The 16,161-nt window shown below is 43.4% G+C and overlaps 1 protein-coding gene across 3 annotated transcripts in view; it reads right to left on the bottom strand.

Moving 5' to 3' along the window:
* The window catches only part of inpp5a (inositol polyphosphate-5-phosphatase A), a 146,299-nt gene that overhangs the window by 16,624 nt on the left and 113,514 nt on the right, over window positions 1-16,161 (bottom strand). For all 3 annotated transcript variants that reach the window (XM_085181881.1, XM_085181882.1, XM_085181884.1), the window contains 2 exons: window positions 6,880-6,972; window positions 5,699-5,773 (listed from right to left, as the gene is read on the bottom strand). In XM_085181881.1, coding sequence (XP_085038007.1) covers window positions 5,699-5,773; window positions 6,880-6,972 — 168 coding nt within the window. The remainder of the gene's footprint in view (window positions 1-5,698; window positions 5,774-6,879; window positions 6,973-16,161) is intronic.

Below are 16,161 nucleotides of genomic sequence, written 5' to 3'. Positions count from 1 at the left end.
TGAATTGAATAAGCCAGAGGGGAGACGTGGACGAGGTAGCCGATCATATTCAAATCATATTAAAAATGCAACAAATTCTTCGTCAAATGCAAGATTTACATGATATACAATGTACAAAAAAGCAAGTCTCTCAAGAAAACCAGCACAAGGTGATAAAGACGGAGAATGAGGCTCACATCTTTGGCCTTATTCAATGAAGTCCACATACCCCATGCTGGCAGGTATCGACAGCAGCTGACCAGTGTGTGTGTGTGTGTGTGTCACTAGCCCTTTCCTACAGGGGTGGGGGGGTATAACTTTCCACACTGACAGTGCATCCACACACTCTTCATCAATCATGTCTCCTCACCCAGCTGTACTCACTCACTAGAGTGTACACACACACTTCCCCCAATTTCCCCCCTTTCACAAAACCCATAAATCATTAGTGAAAAGTGCAATTAGCGGCTCCTTGTACACATTAATTATCTGCGAGATGAACAGGTAGCTAGGGCACCTGCATGACTGCCTTCCTGAGAGACTGACAGCGACGTTTCCCAGCAACACCCTCCCGGAGGACCGCTCGCAGGTCCCGCCCTTTCCTTTCAAACAGGAAGACGTGGAGACGGAGGCGAGTCGTGTTTGTTTAGTAGTAAATTAGGCTATTGTACATGTTTCAAACACCATGCTACAATGATGGCCCGATGAAGACATCACCCGCAATAGTACAGAGTCTGACAGCTTAACATTAATGACATTACGTCGGTGTATTACATGCAGCAATATGTTGATGGCTACACGATGAAATATCCAAATATTACCCATGAGCACCACGTCATCGCTGTTATTTGGAAGGACGTCCTCGCAAAGTGGAGACGGTGTCATGTCGGCGTTATGATATTAGACGAAGGTAACTGCTGTTCTCCGTGTGCGCTGACATGTTTATACATACGTGTATAACCGTCTACGCGCTTGTCTTCGCATCAACGCTGAGTACGCACTTACACAAAAAATAAATAAATAAGCCCGTCGGTGTGTTCCTTCACCATGATGCTCTGCAGTGTTTGTGTGATTACGTGTCAGTGGTGTAGAACAGTGGCCATTACTTGAGGCAGAGGGGGCCTCGCAGACAGAGTCTCAGCGGTTCAGGAGGGCAGATGTGCTGCATTCATCAAACTCACACTGCCGGGGTCACAGGAGAGACTCACACACTGTGGATGAGGGATGGCAGAGCAGGGGATGCAACCCCACGCTCCACTGTACACAACCATCTCACCATCCAGCCACTGATGGCTTCTTTCAGTGCTGTTTTTTTCACATCTGACCAATACGGGGCTCTTCAGGCTGATCGAAAGCATTAATACTAATTGAGAGATTAAAAAAGATGTTGTAAAGATAAGTGAACCAATGTATATTTAGCATTACATTCTCATACTGGTGTAACAGAGAGCGTTGGAATAATCAATCACTGTTTTGAAGCCTCTGTATGAGTGTTATATAAGGTGGGTATAAGCCTTGTATCAGTCAACAGTTTTCCTCAGTCCCTCTGGTATTTGTTTCAGTGTCTTCCCTCAAAGTTTAGAGTAGAATAACTCTATAGCGTTAAACTAGCGTTTAGACGCTAATATTTATTATAATTGATCTCTATTGACCACATAGTTATATATATATAGTGCCAAATAACAACAACAGTCACCTCAAGGTGCTTTATATTATAAGACAAACACCCAACAGAAAGAAAACCCAAATAATCAGACGACTGCGGGAAGGAAAAACTCCCTTTTAGCAGGAAGAGACCTCCTGCAGAACCAGGCTCAGGGAGGGGCAGCCATCTGCTGCGACCGGTTAGGGGTGAGGGTGTCTGTTTCCTGAATCCAAACTGGAAGCTGGTTCCAGGGAAGAGAAACTTGGAAGTTAAAGGCTCTCTCTGCCCTTTTACTGTCCTAAGCCCAAGTCAGTAGTCTGAGAGTGAAGTGCTCTATTGGGATGATACGTTATTATAAGGTTTTTAAGAGAAGGCGGGGCCTGATTATTCAAGACCTTGTATGTGAACTGTGAATGTGTGACTGAAGAGGCACACTATTGAAAAGAAAAAAAAAAAGAAAATACGCACACAACATATAATTCCGATATTGTTTTCCCTTTAAGGCTATTTTGCTTCCTCTGTTAAACATCTTGATGTATTTCAGAAAGTTTTGTGTATCGCTGTTATTGCAGGAAACATATAGTGACAGTATTGTGAGTTATAGTGCGAAGTATCTGTGCATTCACAGGTGTGATAATGTTTGAGGTAAAGCAGCTCAGACTGATAGAGTGTGACAGTTTAAATAACAGGGGATAAGCAACATATGGCTGTGTGTATTCAAGTAGTGTGTGTGTGTGTTCGTGTGCCTTAAGTGAATGTTGAGTAATTCACCCAGGTGAGTGGAAAACCCTGCAGTCACAAATTTCACACTACATTTCATCCCAGGTCAATTAAGCAGAATGCTCTGGTGCTGTGTTAGGTCAGTGCTTTAAAAAAAGAAGCAGAAGAAGAAGAAGAAAAAAGCATCTGATATCAGTTCAAGGCCTCGTGGCATTATAAAGCCAGCAGGAGTTTGTAAACCAGAAATGACCTTGTGGGAGTTGTGGAGGAGGTGGCGTGAGATGATGCCACTCTGGCAATGCTAAGGATGGGAAAAGATGAAGAAGTGTCTGATAAAAACTACCTTGTCATGGGCTTAAATTTCTGACTGTGCTTGGATAATCGCCGCGCTCCTAAATCAGACTGGCGTTGATAGCTAAGAGGCAAGAAGCCGAGAGGGGTACAAAGAGGGGGAAAGGGCATCTCGGGCCTCCGAGTGTTCCTCTCAGCATGCTGCCCGCTCATCCACCAACTGTAATTGTGCTTTGATTTACGCATCGTCAAATATCCCCCGTGACAACACCTGCTGCTGTTAAAACTCATCAATAAATGTTGGGGTGAAAGGTCATTTAATTTGATTTTTACACCTCACACTTGGCTTTCATTGCAGGGGCTGTATTTTCCCCGCTTTTTTATGGGATCTTCATTATTTTGTGCAGAAAACCGATAAACCGTCAGCGACGCCGGCCGGGGATGGTTGATTGGGAGCTGAGATGGGCCGACCAAGGCTGGGTTTAACTTCACAATTATTCTGATAAAAAAAAAAAAATACTTAAAAAAATTCAACGGCAGCTTCGGCCCACTGTCCCTTAGAGCCATATATTCTGATAAGCCTAAGTAAGCCGTCAATACTTTCCTAAAGCGTTCAGAAGAAAGGCGAGTTAAATTAAAAGAAATACTCATTGTAGCATCAATTTATATAAAGGTCAGATTTCATTTAGCATGGCTTCTGTATTGCCACTTAAGAGCTCTGACAGGTGAAATATGAAAGAACTTCGGGCTGAGGCAGCATTTGTTCTTTAGGGGTTTTTTTTATGTCCCTCTCATGTTTAAAATGTCTCCGGGCTTTTGAGTAATGCTGAAGACTACGCTGCCAGCATGACAAGGAGAGGCACGCCAGACAGAAAGGTTCATCACTTGCTAAAGCTAGTACACAAACGCACCCTCCTCCCCTCTCCTGGTCCCCCCCCCAATCTGCCGACACACGCTGATAAAGTTACAATAAAGAGATACTGAAACAAAATCAATGGGAGTGGAGGAGGGAGACTTGCCCTGTGTGTGTTTGTGTGTGTTTGTGTGTGTTTGTGCGTGTCTTCCAGGAAAGGCACGAGCGTGCACCATGGATGCTTGCACAGCCTCACAAACACACACACACACACCACGCTCCTCCCATCTTTCCACCGGAGCAAGGCCCCATGGTGCCCCTTGACGCCATGAGCGCCCAGAAAATTTAATCTTCCCAAATACTCATCAGGGCTCTCCATCGTCCTGCCGTGACAGCGCCGGGGATAATTAATTATACAATTTCGATGGGAATATCGACTAAACAAACCTATTAATCATAGCAAAAGTCAATAGGCATGGACACATTCAATCATGTCCCGGCCAATGATTACTCCTCTCAAAATACAATAATTATTTTCAAGAGCTGCCTCGAATTAAATTTCTGTCAAGCTGGTACAAGTCTTGCAGTTGATGAAGGATGCAATGGATTTTTTTTTTCTTCCCCCCCTTCCCCAGTGGAGGAGTGTAAGGAGGGACATTTATCCTTTTGGAAAGGTAGTTTGTTTTATAAGGATCATAACACGGTGTGTTTAACTAGACCATGACCATCAGATTATCTCTGATGCCCCCATTATGTCATCCATCTTGTCTGGCTTGGTGAGGAGGCAGAGAGAGAGGGAGAGCGGGAGGAAGGGAGAAGGAAATGAAGGTGAAGGGAGGGTGGGGTACCTCAGCCTCCTCACAGCTACTGTTTCACAGTTAGGGGACATTTCTGCTGGTCAGATTCAATCATGCTTTACTGGACAGCATGCAAGCAGACATCCACATCGACTTTCCTTACTGAAGACTCGCAGTCTTCTACATTTTACCTTTACCTTATAAGCAAGAATGTTTATTTTCTAGTTTCTGGATTATTTGGCTACCTCAATATGCATTTGCAGTAAAAACACTTCAAATAAGTCCATAATAGGATATACTGTTGAAGAAGAAAGAAGAAAAAAAGGAGGACACGTGTTTTGGAGGCACTGAGCTTGCTTGAAGCCAAACAAATGTCACATAAAAGATAATGCTGAACTCAGTAAATTTTGGAAGTTAAGGAAAGTAACTGAAAATACTTTTTTTCCCCACAATTCCAATTCCAAAATATGCCAGCTTACTTTGAACCATCTGTTTGGCTGCGTTAGGCCACTCTAAACAATTGAAAATATTCAGTGGCTTCATTTAATTTATTGACACGCAAACACGGCTAATGGAAAATCAAGTGGGCGCTTTCTTTCAGCTCAGTGAGATGCACGTCACGTGACTTATAAACGCACAGAGCAGGAAAATCAACATTATCATGCGGCATATAAATAAACCCCGGACGGCCCGAGAAAATCAATATAATTACATGGATTTAAAAAATATATATATTTCTCAATGTGACAAGAGACATGTGCAAAATCATACAACTTCACTTAAAAATGCATGAATTGAATTAGCAGTAATAACGAGCTCACATTAAACCACACTGTCCTTGTGATACAAACCCAGTGCAAGTTCATAAATGATAACGCTGATTTATTACCCAAAACTTTAACTTAACAAGGTTAATAAACTCTGCGGCTTCACTGCCAATTCTGCTGTGTGTGTGTGTATGTGTGTGTTTGTCATTCATGTTTTTTACCAAGGTCCAACTTTGAACTACTTAATGTAATACAACCATATAAAAGTGGAAGTGCATTCCTCTGCTGTTTTTCTTCTGCGGACGCTGAACACTTCTCGTCTGCACTGAGTGCTGCTTAAAAGTTATTCCCTACATTTGGCCTCTTGAGTGGGGAAAAAGAGTGTTTGTTTGTTAGGTATGTGAGGGCATCTGCACCACTCAGGTCAGCAGCTGCAACCTAATTATTTGAACCTTTCTGTGCTACTGTGCAGACATGAGGAGTCATTTTGAACTTTGCTTTGTTGATTTCACAGTCAGTCAATGGCGGTCATTACACAGTGGAAAAAGAATGTATATGACAGTTGATCAAGGAAATTAAACTCGTAATAGATAAGATGAGAGGTGAGAAAGTAGATGATTATATAAAAGTTAAAGGAGTGACTTACTGAGGTCCCGTTGTCTTCCCGGAATACTTCCTGGTTGACATAATTAAAAAGCTTCTTTTCAATTTGAAGAATAACCTGAATCAGTGGAAAGAGAGAAATTGCACTCTGATTAATAGCAATACTAATGTGAACTGCACTCAGTAATTAGAGAACTAATGAACAGCATTGAGCTGCAGCAGCAGACAGCACTGTTATCCCTACACGTGTCTCATCGAGGCTTTACATTGACGTTGGCACCTCGGGGTCAGGTGTATCAAAGCAGAAAATAAGCAGTATTTTGAAGTTTCATTACAGGTCAAAACCTACAATTTTTACATTGAATATGGTATTCGGATATTGTCATTTACTTACTAACAAAAGGGTTAGTCCTATATTAATACCTTAATATCAGTAGGATAAAAGCAATGAAGTGAACACACAGACCAACAGTGAGCAGTCTCACAGTCTTGACCTTTAAAACAGCAAACACTGTAATGTGTTGGCTATGATTACATTTAATCCTTATCTTATACCTGCTCCCAACGGTAGACTGTATATAAATGATGGACACGGTGACATCTCCTGAACTGAATATTTAGGCCCGTAACAACTTGGTGTTTTAGAACTGGATGTGATGAGTGAGAAACACAATCACAAGGTAGGCTCGCCCTAAACCATAACCTGCTATGAAATAATGAACATCATGTCATACCAGTAAGACTTTAAACTAAAGAATGAGACCATAAACTCATCAGGACAGTGCCTACGTAGTTCATCGACAGAGTTTCATACAATCTGACTTTGTGCAAACGGAGGTGTCGCCCCTGTGGGTGGACTAACCTGGACTAACCCTACATTGGGTTAGTCCAGGGCTGGGCAATCTCAGTCCACAAGGGCCGATGTCCCTGCAGGTTTTAGATCTCACCTTGGGTCAACACACCTGAATCACATGATTAGTTCGTTACCAGGCCTCTGGAGAACTTCAGGACATTTTGAGGAGCTAATTTAGCCATTTATATCAGCTGTGTTGGTTCGAGGACACATCTAAAACCTGCAGGGACACCGGCCCTCGTGGACTGAGATTGCCCACCCCTGGGTTAGTCAGTGAATACACAGTTCCACAAAAGGACTGTATTTGTTTTTTTGTTTGGGTTTTTTTTGTAAGCGTTGATGAAATGATGCTTCAAAGCAGAAGAACTCACCTTTCGGTCATTATCAGTTTCTTGAAATACTAGCTTGTGAATTTCATTGTTGTCGGTTCTGATTGTCTGCATGGTGGCGTCAGAGCAGAGTTTCTGGACATAAGAAAGCAACAGGATAGAAGATTATTGGAATGTTTATTTAAAAAAAACATTTGATGTCACTAACATGCGAACCATCTATGATTTAATTTCTAGTTTACAGTTACTGGCATGTTAATATACAGTATACACTAGTTTCTCAGTGTACCTCAACATCATTCGTTAAACACTGTGGTGTATTTGAATGACTTTTAAAGAGCCAACCCACAAACAGCCACCTCACTGTCCCCTCTCTTTATCTGGGTCTATGTACTGACCCCACGGACTGTGTGCATGGTTAAATTCTTCTTTGTGGACTCTCTTAACAATTAGTTAAACATTCGACCATCTGTGTTTGAAGACAGTTGAATGAGGAAATCCCTTAGCCAGTGGTTCCCATACCACACAGCAGAGAGCCAGTGACCTGATTCAAATTCAAAGCACAGATCTGATAATCGGGTCAAGCCAATATAGCGAGCAGAAAAAGGCCCTTTAGACCGAAATGTCACAAATCAGTCCTGCTTCGGCCATGAAGAAATGGCACACCAGATTAGAACAAACACCGTGCCCTGAGAGAAAGTGGAACAACTCCTCGAACCCCCCTTCCACCGCCTCAGCCCCATTCCTTCATGCTTACCCCCACTCCCCCAAAAGCAACTTTCTAAAGCCCTAACAAATCGCTCCATCTTTCACTCATTTAGGCCTTCCAAATGCAGGGTCAATATGGTCCCCTGGCAGCCAAATGCTAATGCGCTTAAGTGTGCTTAAGCAGCTTTGTGCAATGAATAGGCCAAAGAAGGAGCTAGTGAGAAGGGCAAGAGATACTTTCCCTGTCAAAAAGTCATTGTAGCCACAGCTAGCAAAGACAATTGAAGAAGGTCATTTGGGGGTGTTTGATTACTGCTAAATGTAACAGTACTGTAATATAATATAATAATTTTAAGATATCATCAGCAAAACCTCTTAGAAATCTTCAAGAAGATTGTGAGATGTGGTGAATTTCACATTTTTTTTAAAATTAGGGCTATTAAAAGCACCCTAATGTTTTTCGGGTTTCTACAAACATCGGAGTCCAGTAATTCTTCCAAGTGGGTGCCCTTCTGTCGCCTTGCTTTGCAAATCTAAAAATCAGTCAAGCAGAAATCCCTGGCCACTTCACAGTTACAACTGAAGCCAGAAGCTTACACTGCTCGCTGGCACAATAAGCATCAATATTTAAAGGACAGAAATAGCCACTCCATTCATGTTCAAATGATTTCAATAATCCGTTAAGCGATACTTGAATCGCCGGCACAGTTAAATGTATGTAGACATGGACAGACATGTCTACATACATTTAACAAGATGATACATATAGGTTTCAGCTAGGAGAAGAACAGAATGATGTAATTCTCAGTGAGATAACTGAGGTTTTGTATTCTTGTAGGTCTATATTGTGTGCCAAGAGTGTCACTGCTGGGAGGGTTCAATTAGAAAAAAAAAGACAATTAGCTAATGCTTTTTCTGGTGGGAAAAAATGTCTTTTCCCAGAATGATTACACTTTAGCTACCTGAAGAAAGGAAACCACTTTAACTTAAAGCAAACAAATGATTCCAGGTGCAGACTTTGTGTTTAGCCCGTTAGAAAAATAACAGGTATTTTACACAAATAGCAACCGGTGCAGACGGACCTTAAGGTATCCCAGCTCTGGACATCTGCGCATGTTAACAATCGATCCTTTCCTATGTTTAACGACTGAATAATCATTGCCGTTGGTGGTGGTTGATTGCACTGGATTGATCACAGCTCCCCTACTGTCATCTTCTGCGTCAAACATCCCACTCATTTAAGACGCGCCCGCTCATCCCAGTGGCTCTGTCATAAGATCCGCACACCAGACACTGAGATGGGGAAAATGAGAAGCCCATGCTGTCACTTAAGGCTATATCAGTGTGGTGCTGTGTCTTTCCCGCTGCCAACAGAGCCCAGGTGCTTGGGCAGAATCTTTGAACAAATATCTCCCTTCAAAGCCGCAGCTTCCTAAGCACATTAAATGTAGAAACGGCCTCACTGACCATCCTAAATGACATTACCATAATTCTGCAATTGGCTTCTCATTTGATATATGCCAATTAGTCTGTGGGAAGAAGAAGAAGTCTGGCAAAGGGAAAACATTAACAGACAGCTGTCAGCGTACAACGCTGTAGTCCAAAGGACAGTGTGGATGTCTTCACTGCTGTGGCCTCTTTAACAGATCCTGCAAAGTGACTTGGCATTGCGTCTCTGCATTATGGGTCACAGGTCAGCACTGTGTGTTTGTCCAGGGCCAGAGGGGCCGGGTGGGGGTGGGGGGCTGGGATGAGAGGCTGCGGAGGAAGGTGCTGGCTTTGTGCATCAATGGAAGATAATCTCATGACTGTCGAAGGAGGAAGCGGCTGCTTAAAGGAGCTCTCTATTCCAGCTGCTCTCCTTAGAAGAGAGGTTAAAGCAATCTGTCCCACTTCAAAGACCGAAGACGCACACACACACAGACACACAAACTAGCATTCAAGCCTTCTGTGTTTGGTGCTGCCAACAGATGGACATGATCCACCGTTCCCAGCTTAAACACTAAGAAACCCTCTCAGGGCAGCATAGCAGTCTTGACAATGTGCAAAGGTTTGTTTCACAAGTCAACATTTAGAAGAGGAAAAAGGCTAATGGGAAGCACAAACAGAAGGGAGCATTCAATGAAAATCACACTGCTCACGTTTAAAAGACGAACAAGACTTCAGATATTAAATACAATAAAAGTATCTCTGGATTTTTTTTAACATTAACTAACTTTTATGTTTTACCTTTTTATTGCTCAAAACAAAATAGATGAAAGGCAACGCTGGAAAATTCATTTCATATTCAAGGCATGTAGTTTATTATATGCTTTTATTTCATGTAAACTGCATGTCCCAACCTATGTGATGGATCCCCCCCTCCCACAGAAGCCCAGTGATTATTAAAGAAAGTATGAGAGCGTGCGCAGAAAGAGACAAGAGGATGAGTGGACAATGAGCTAAGTATTCATTCTTCATTACTAGAGGCAGGGGACGGGGGCTCCCCTCTGTGTCAGCGGGAGCACTGGCATTGTCAGAATGCACCATTATTTTCCAGCTGCCACGCAAAGCCAAGCTGCCAGCTGAGTTAAGGTGTGCCAGCCGGGGTGGCAGGTTCAGCGCGAATTGCTCAGCACTCCGATCGCTTTTATTCCACTCGCCGTCGTTCATCACGCTCATCCTGCGCACGCGATTGCGACATCTGCATGAACGAGGGGAGAAGGTGGCATCCAAAGTAGCAGACAACAAATTCGGCCATGCTTTCCTGCCAGCTATTACACGGGAGAGCCAGTAAATCAGCTGTGACCCCTCCCCACCTCATCTGACTGGACACAAGCCAGAGTTATCCACTCCGCTCTCCCTGTGACTGGCTAATTTAATGTCTCCAAACACAGTGGATTCATCACTGACACACACACACATATATACAGTAGTAAGGGGATTCAGCGTGAAAACAAAGTTAGTCTGTGTGACCCACTTGGTCGGCGGCTGACCCCAGTAAACCTGGCCTGTGTCCTCCCCTGACACCAAGTGAGTCACACAGAACTCTCACTCCTTTCCATGAACTCAGTGAGCAGCGGTGAGAGCTGATGTTGATGGCCAATGGCAGTGTGCGCGTTGTAGGAGGTCCTCTAACCTGCCACACCCTTGCTAAAAAAAAAAAAAAAAGAGCTTGGTAAGAGGTAAGAGGGCGTGCGAGGTAGTGATAATGTGCCCTATTTATCTTGTGCATTATAACATCTGGGAAACTTCTCTAAAAACAATGGCACAATGAGGGCTGCCATTCTGGCTTTACCTTCAGAAACCCACCAAAAGCATTTGTCCCTCTGGAATGGATAATGGACAGGCCACAAATCATTCGGGACAACAGGACGGAGGGTTGTGTGAGAGAGAAACTCAATGTATGTGTATGTTTTGTGTGTGTGTGTGTGTGTGTGTGTGTTCACCCCTGGTATTTAACTTCTCTGCTGGCCCATTCTGCAGGGCCCCGCAGGACAAATTGCCCTGCATGGTTGTCTTTGAGAGGCAGTGCAGCGCGCAGAGAAAGGGACAGGGCTGAAACACAAGGAACAGGCCTATAAAAATTCATCACTTTGACCCCTGTGACCTCCAACTACTGGGTTTTTTTTTCCTCTTTTTACTCACGCATACACACACAGATGCACGAGCACGCACTTGGCCACCCACACAAGCTTGGAGCTGTGGGCAGTTATTCAGAAATCATCTATTCGAGTTAAGTTTTTAAAGAGAAACGGACAGTTGCTGCGACAAGTCGGCTCGAGCTGCAGAAACGCACTAAGCCTCGTGATCTCTCTGTCTCTTTCTCTCGCACATGCACACTTGCTGCTGACACAATAGCCGCAGAAAAGCTTTCTACACAGGAAAAGGCCACCAGATGCTTCATTGTGACTGTGTCTCTGTGTAAAGTAGTGGCAGTAAAAGGAGGCTGGGCTCTCCAGAGCCATATTAGTCCCAGTAAGAGGAGGACATTGTCTCAGGCCTGGACTCTTGACACATTACTGCCACCTGTACAAAGAAAACCTAATGAGAGATTTAATCTGAGAAACCTCCCCTGCCACTTTTAGTCAGCACTTTGAAACCAACCGTGGCAGATGTCTGCAAGACTGTTTAACGTACCGGCTTCTCTTAACCTCTCAATAAAGCCGTGCATGCTTAAATTGCTCAATAGCCATTCATTTGAATGTTAGCTGCACTTGTTACAATTCCTCCCAAAAAAAAGGGAGCTTTGTGATGTGAAGGAGTAGCCGGCAGCGCCACGGCCATTCACTACTTCTTCTTAACACCTCGGACCTAAAGACAGCATTTATCCTGTTAATGAGAAAACAAATTCACATCCAACCGTGAAGCAATCATTGTAGCACATTAAAATATAGGCGGCAGCAGCGCTATTGATAGAGTATAAGCACTTACTAAGCACCTGAAAACATTGCTCTCTCATTTAATTTACCTGCTCCTGCAGCAGCTCTAAACCGCAGGAATCAATTAAAGGAAACAGACAGCGAGGTGATTTGTCGTTGCCGAGTCAATTAGGGAATATCGAAGGCCCAATCACTGATTGGTGATTAGTGACGGTCCAATAAGCATACAGAGTATGTTGAGTTCATTACTCTGGTATTCGATAAAATCAGGTCCAAACAATTAATGAGAGTCTAATTCTGTACTCTTCGAAAGAGGCCGGAGCGTTGTTAGCACTGTAAACGAGACGCGCTGCAATCAAGGAGACTCTTTCACAACTTTTGAAGAAGCAAAATAAACACAGACTTCATCAAATGTTAAAAACATATCTTCATACGTGGAACAAATGAGTTGTTCTTGTTCTGAGAGAGCATTTGATGGCTTTTTCAGTCAGGCGGGCCGGCAGGTGACCAGCTTCCTTCCTACTGGTAGGACCCCAGTAAGCCCTCATCACACACAAAGAACGCAGACTTATTTGAAGCACCACCCGTTAATTTGTTTGCACCATTTCATCTAAATGATGTGCTTGTCCACCAGGGTGAGAGAGAGGGAGAGGTGTAAGTCAGCAAAGGAAAGGGGAAAAGGGAAGGTAACAGAGGAGGAGGCGGAGGGGTCTTGACATCCCCCACCACAGGGCGCTAGGCAACCATCTAGTGGGTGGGCTTTGTGATACATTTTACCAATTTTTCATGCCCATCCCTCTTGATGTGACCCCACTCAGGGCCTTTTATATCAGTGACAGCTCTGCGCAGGAAAACATGCTGCCGCTCTGATAGCATGAAATCGGGAACAAAGACCCCCAAGGAGAGGAGAAGGGGGCCACCGAGGCACGCTGTGCTCCGGGCCCGCCTGGCTCTGGACACAAACAGATGTTAGGACAGCCCCGGCTCTCACTATCCCCTGAAAGAGGAGGCCCTGTCGGAGAAATGTGCCTGAGATGCATTGTTTTGGGCCTCCTCTAAGACAAAAACTTGAGCCACTCCTTCTGAAAGGGCCTGGCAATATGTTCGCCACCGATAAATCACAAGGGAGAGTGAGAGAAAGGGCCATGAATTCTCAATGTGGCCCTTAATGGGCCCTCTTAAATATGATGGGATATTTGTGTGTGGATGTGAATGGAGCCCGGTGACTTTTAATGTCAGTGGGCAGAGTTGTTTAAAAGCCCGTGGTGCCAACACCGGGTTTACAGCTGTGTTACAATGAGCCATTGTCGAGTAACATCACTCTGGTGCTGACAGTAAAGATTCACACTGGGAATCCTGTCGGCCAACTTGTTTAAATAATCCTTGCAGGTTTGCCGGCTTCCTTAACAACAGCGGAATTTTTATTCTTTGTCATCGCTTTTCAAAGTTTGCAGTGGAATGAGCCCAAGCTCGCAAACGCCACGAGTGAAATAGTTCCCTGATTTGAAAAAGGAATCATGTCCGACTTGCGACGTGCCGCTATTCTCATAAAGACTGCTTCTTGTGCTTATATGCGTTATGATTCAAATGCTGCATGTGTGCATGTTTGTGCACAGCCCGCAGCCACGACATGTGCCACTCAATCCTTCAGAGGGACAGAGAAAAAACTATTATTGTGCTCTGTTTTACAAACGCTGAGGACTGCATTAGTCAAAAATAGACTGACATCATACAAGTCGGACACTATGTACCAGGCACAAAGAGATCCCTATCCTTCACAGTTTATGCCACATTTCATCTGGACTAAATAATAGCATCACTGTTAGCTGTTGTTGTTCCTCCCTGGGTTATTTTTCAAAGCCGGGTGTCCATACTGACTAACAGAAGATGAGACAAACCATCAATAAAGCAAAACATAAAGAAAGACTGTGGTGGAAGCCAAAGTTGATTATTCATGATTTATAGAGCTCTTATGTTGCATAGACAAAACAATGGATTAAATGTTTTTAAGTCATGCATTGAGTCCACTGGTATTCACAGACAGACCAGATTTGATCACTAAATCAATTTAAAGTATCTATATTGTTTGCATAAAACTTATCAGGTGCACTGTGGGTATTACACTGTAGCATGACATGAACCAATAGTAAAGAGCCGTCTCTCTAGAACCTTTAAAGGAATCTTCAAAGGTGCATCACCTTACGGTGTGCTTTTCATTTGTTGATTAACTGAGTATTAACTAGAGATGGCGCGATAACACTTTTTTATGTCCGATACCGATATCATAAATTTGGATCTCTGCCGATACCGATATGAATCTGATATAGTGTATTTTATAATCAATAAAACAGTTTTTTATTAAATATCTTGCTGAATTTTGTATAAGTTCATACCCAAGTTTTAAAAACCAAAACACTAAAGCTATTCTGTTATACCTGTATGCAAAAAATACACTGCACCCAAAATATTTCATAGATCAGCAACACTGATCAATCTAATAGACATAAACCTGCACCATCCTCCCTATTCTGCTATTTTAAAGAGAACTTAGTGGAAATATTAAACAACCTAGCTAATAGGGTTGCCAACTCCCCGCAAAAGAAATAGGGAACCACCCCCCAGCCTCCGCCTCGTGATGCTTAATCGACGTAATCGACTTTTATTTAATGCACGTGTAAAACAAATGCACAGAAATCAATTATTTCTCAACAATAATGAAATAGATTCAACATCTTTCTTCAACAGAATTGCAGACTGCACAGATGGTACCTTCCCAAAGGAAAAAGTAGAATAGCTTACTAGGGTATATATTAGACTTAATAGTTACTATATACAACAATGGACTTCATATATTTTACATCAGATGAAAACTTTGGTTGTAAGATTTAGATAATTATTTATTAAAAGCTGGAGAATAAGAAAGAAAAGTATTTCTCTGTGACCCCCTTTCCCTGTTAACGCCCTACATGCCCCCTGGCAAAACCTTGCTAGACCCGCCCCTGCACAGTTACCAGCCGTCAGCTACATAGAAAAGGATCCTGGTGTAGAAAGTAATATTAAATACATTCTAACAACAGCTTATCAAGCTTAAACGTGCTGCTGTTGTTCAGCCTGGTTTCCTCTTTCTGGTGCAAAGTGGGTGATAAACAAACAAGAGAGACGGACTCGGGACAGAAAAGCCGATCAGCTGATCATTAATCAGTTTCAATTTGAAGTAGCAACAGGAGAGGGAGGGAGAGAGAGGCAGTCGCTCATTATATCGGTTGTTAAGCTTAACGTGGGAATGCTTTACGAACATTCAGAGATGAACTTACAAATATGCTTTACTTCTCTGGGATAGCTCGCTCGGAGATGAAATGCCGGTTTGGTAGCGAGGCTCCAAATGCTCAACCAGACCGCCGAGAGGTCGCCACAGCCGCTCTATGACGTGACGCATACTGCTCCGAAGTGCTAAGGTCATGAGCTGGGTTACGCCATGTCGCAAGTTTTGTGAGGTACTTTTGTAATATTTAATGGATCGGATTACATTTTTTATTTCTCTCTGATATCCGATCCAGTAATTTAGGTCAGTATCGGACCGATACTGATATGTAAAATTCTAGTATTAACTAATTAAAAGATGTAAGTTCCTCCTTTTTTTACATCTTAAAAAATAGACATTAAGTCAGTTAAAGAGAATGTAATCAACAGATTAACTGAGTAATGGTCAATTCTAGGGGGGGGGGAACTCATAACTCAAATATACTGCCGATTAATCTGTCAATCAGCTGCTTAATAGAATAGGTTTGAAGTACAAAAAAAAGAGACATCTAAACAGTGGCTCCAGCTGGAGAAGACAGCAGTAGTGCGGGGCTGTGGGGTAACTCAGGTTACAGCCCTGACCGAGACCAACCCCAGGGGCCGGCAAGACGGCGTCCCATCCCGGGCCCCGTTGGTGCCAGGCTCTGCGCTCATCCTTGGCTCGGTTTGTCACGCCATCCCACCGTTGTTGGCATGGTGTTCCCAGCTGCCAGTGACAGCGCCCCTCCCCACCTTCCCCCAAGTACACAATGGCTGGCGCCGGGCTCAAACGGCCTGTTGTTAATGAGCAGGACCAACAGAAGCCACTGCTTGTTCTTCATTTGCCAGGGTTTTAATTATATGGACAGCGTTGCCATCAAAGCTGCATCTCTCAAGTTTGCGCCCTCGTAGCTGAACTCGTTTTTTCTCCTCCGTGTCTTCGCCGCTGTATTCATTAGCATCAAAAGCAAACAGA

The sequence above is a fragment of the Neolamprologus multifasciatus genome, chromosome 13 (assembly GCF_963576455.1).
Source record: "Neolamprologus multifasciatus chromosome 13, fNeoMul1.2, whole genome shotgun sequence".
Taxonomy (NCBI): domain Eukaryota; kingdom Metazoa; phylum Chordata; class Actinopteri; order Cichliformes; family Cichlidae; genus Neolamprologus; species Neolamprologus multifasciatus.
This window is presented reverse-complemented; position numbering and strand designations above follow the sequence as displayed.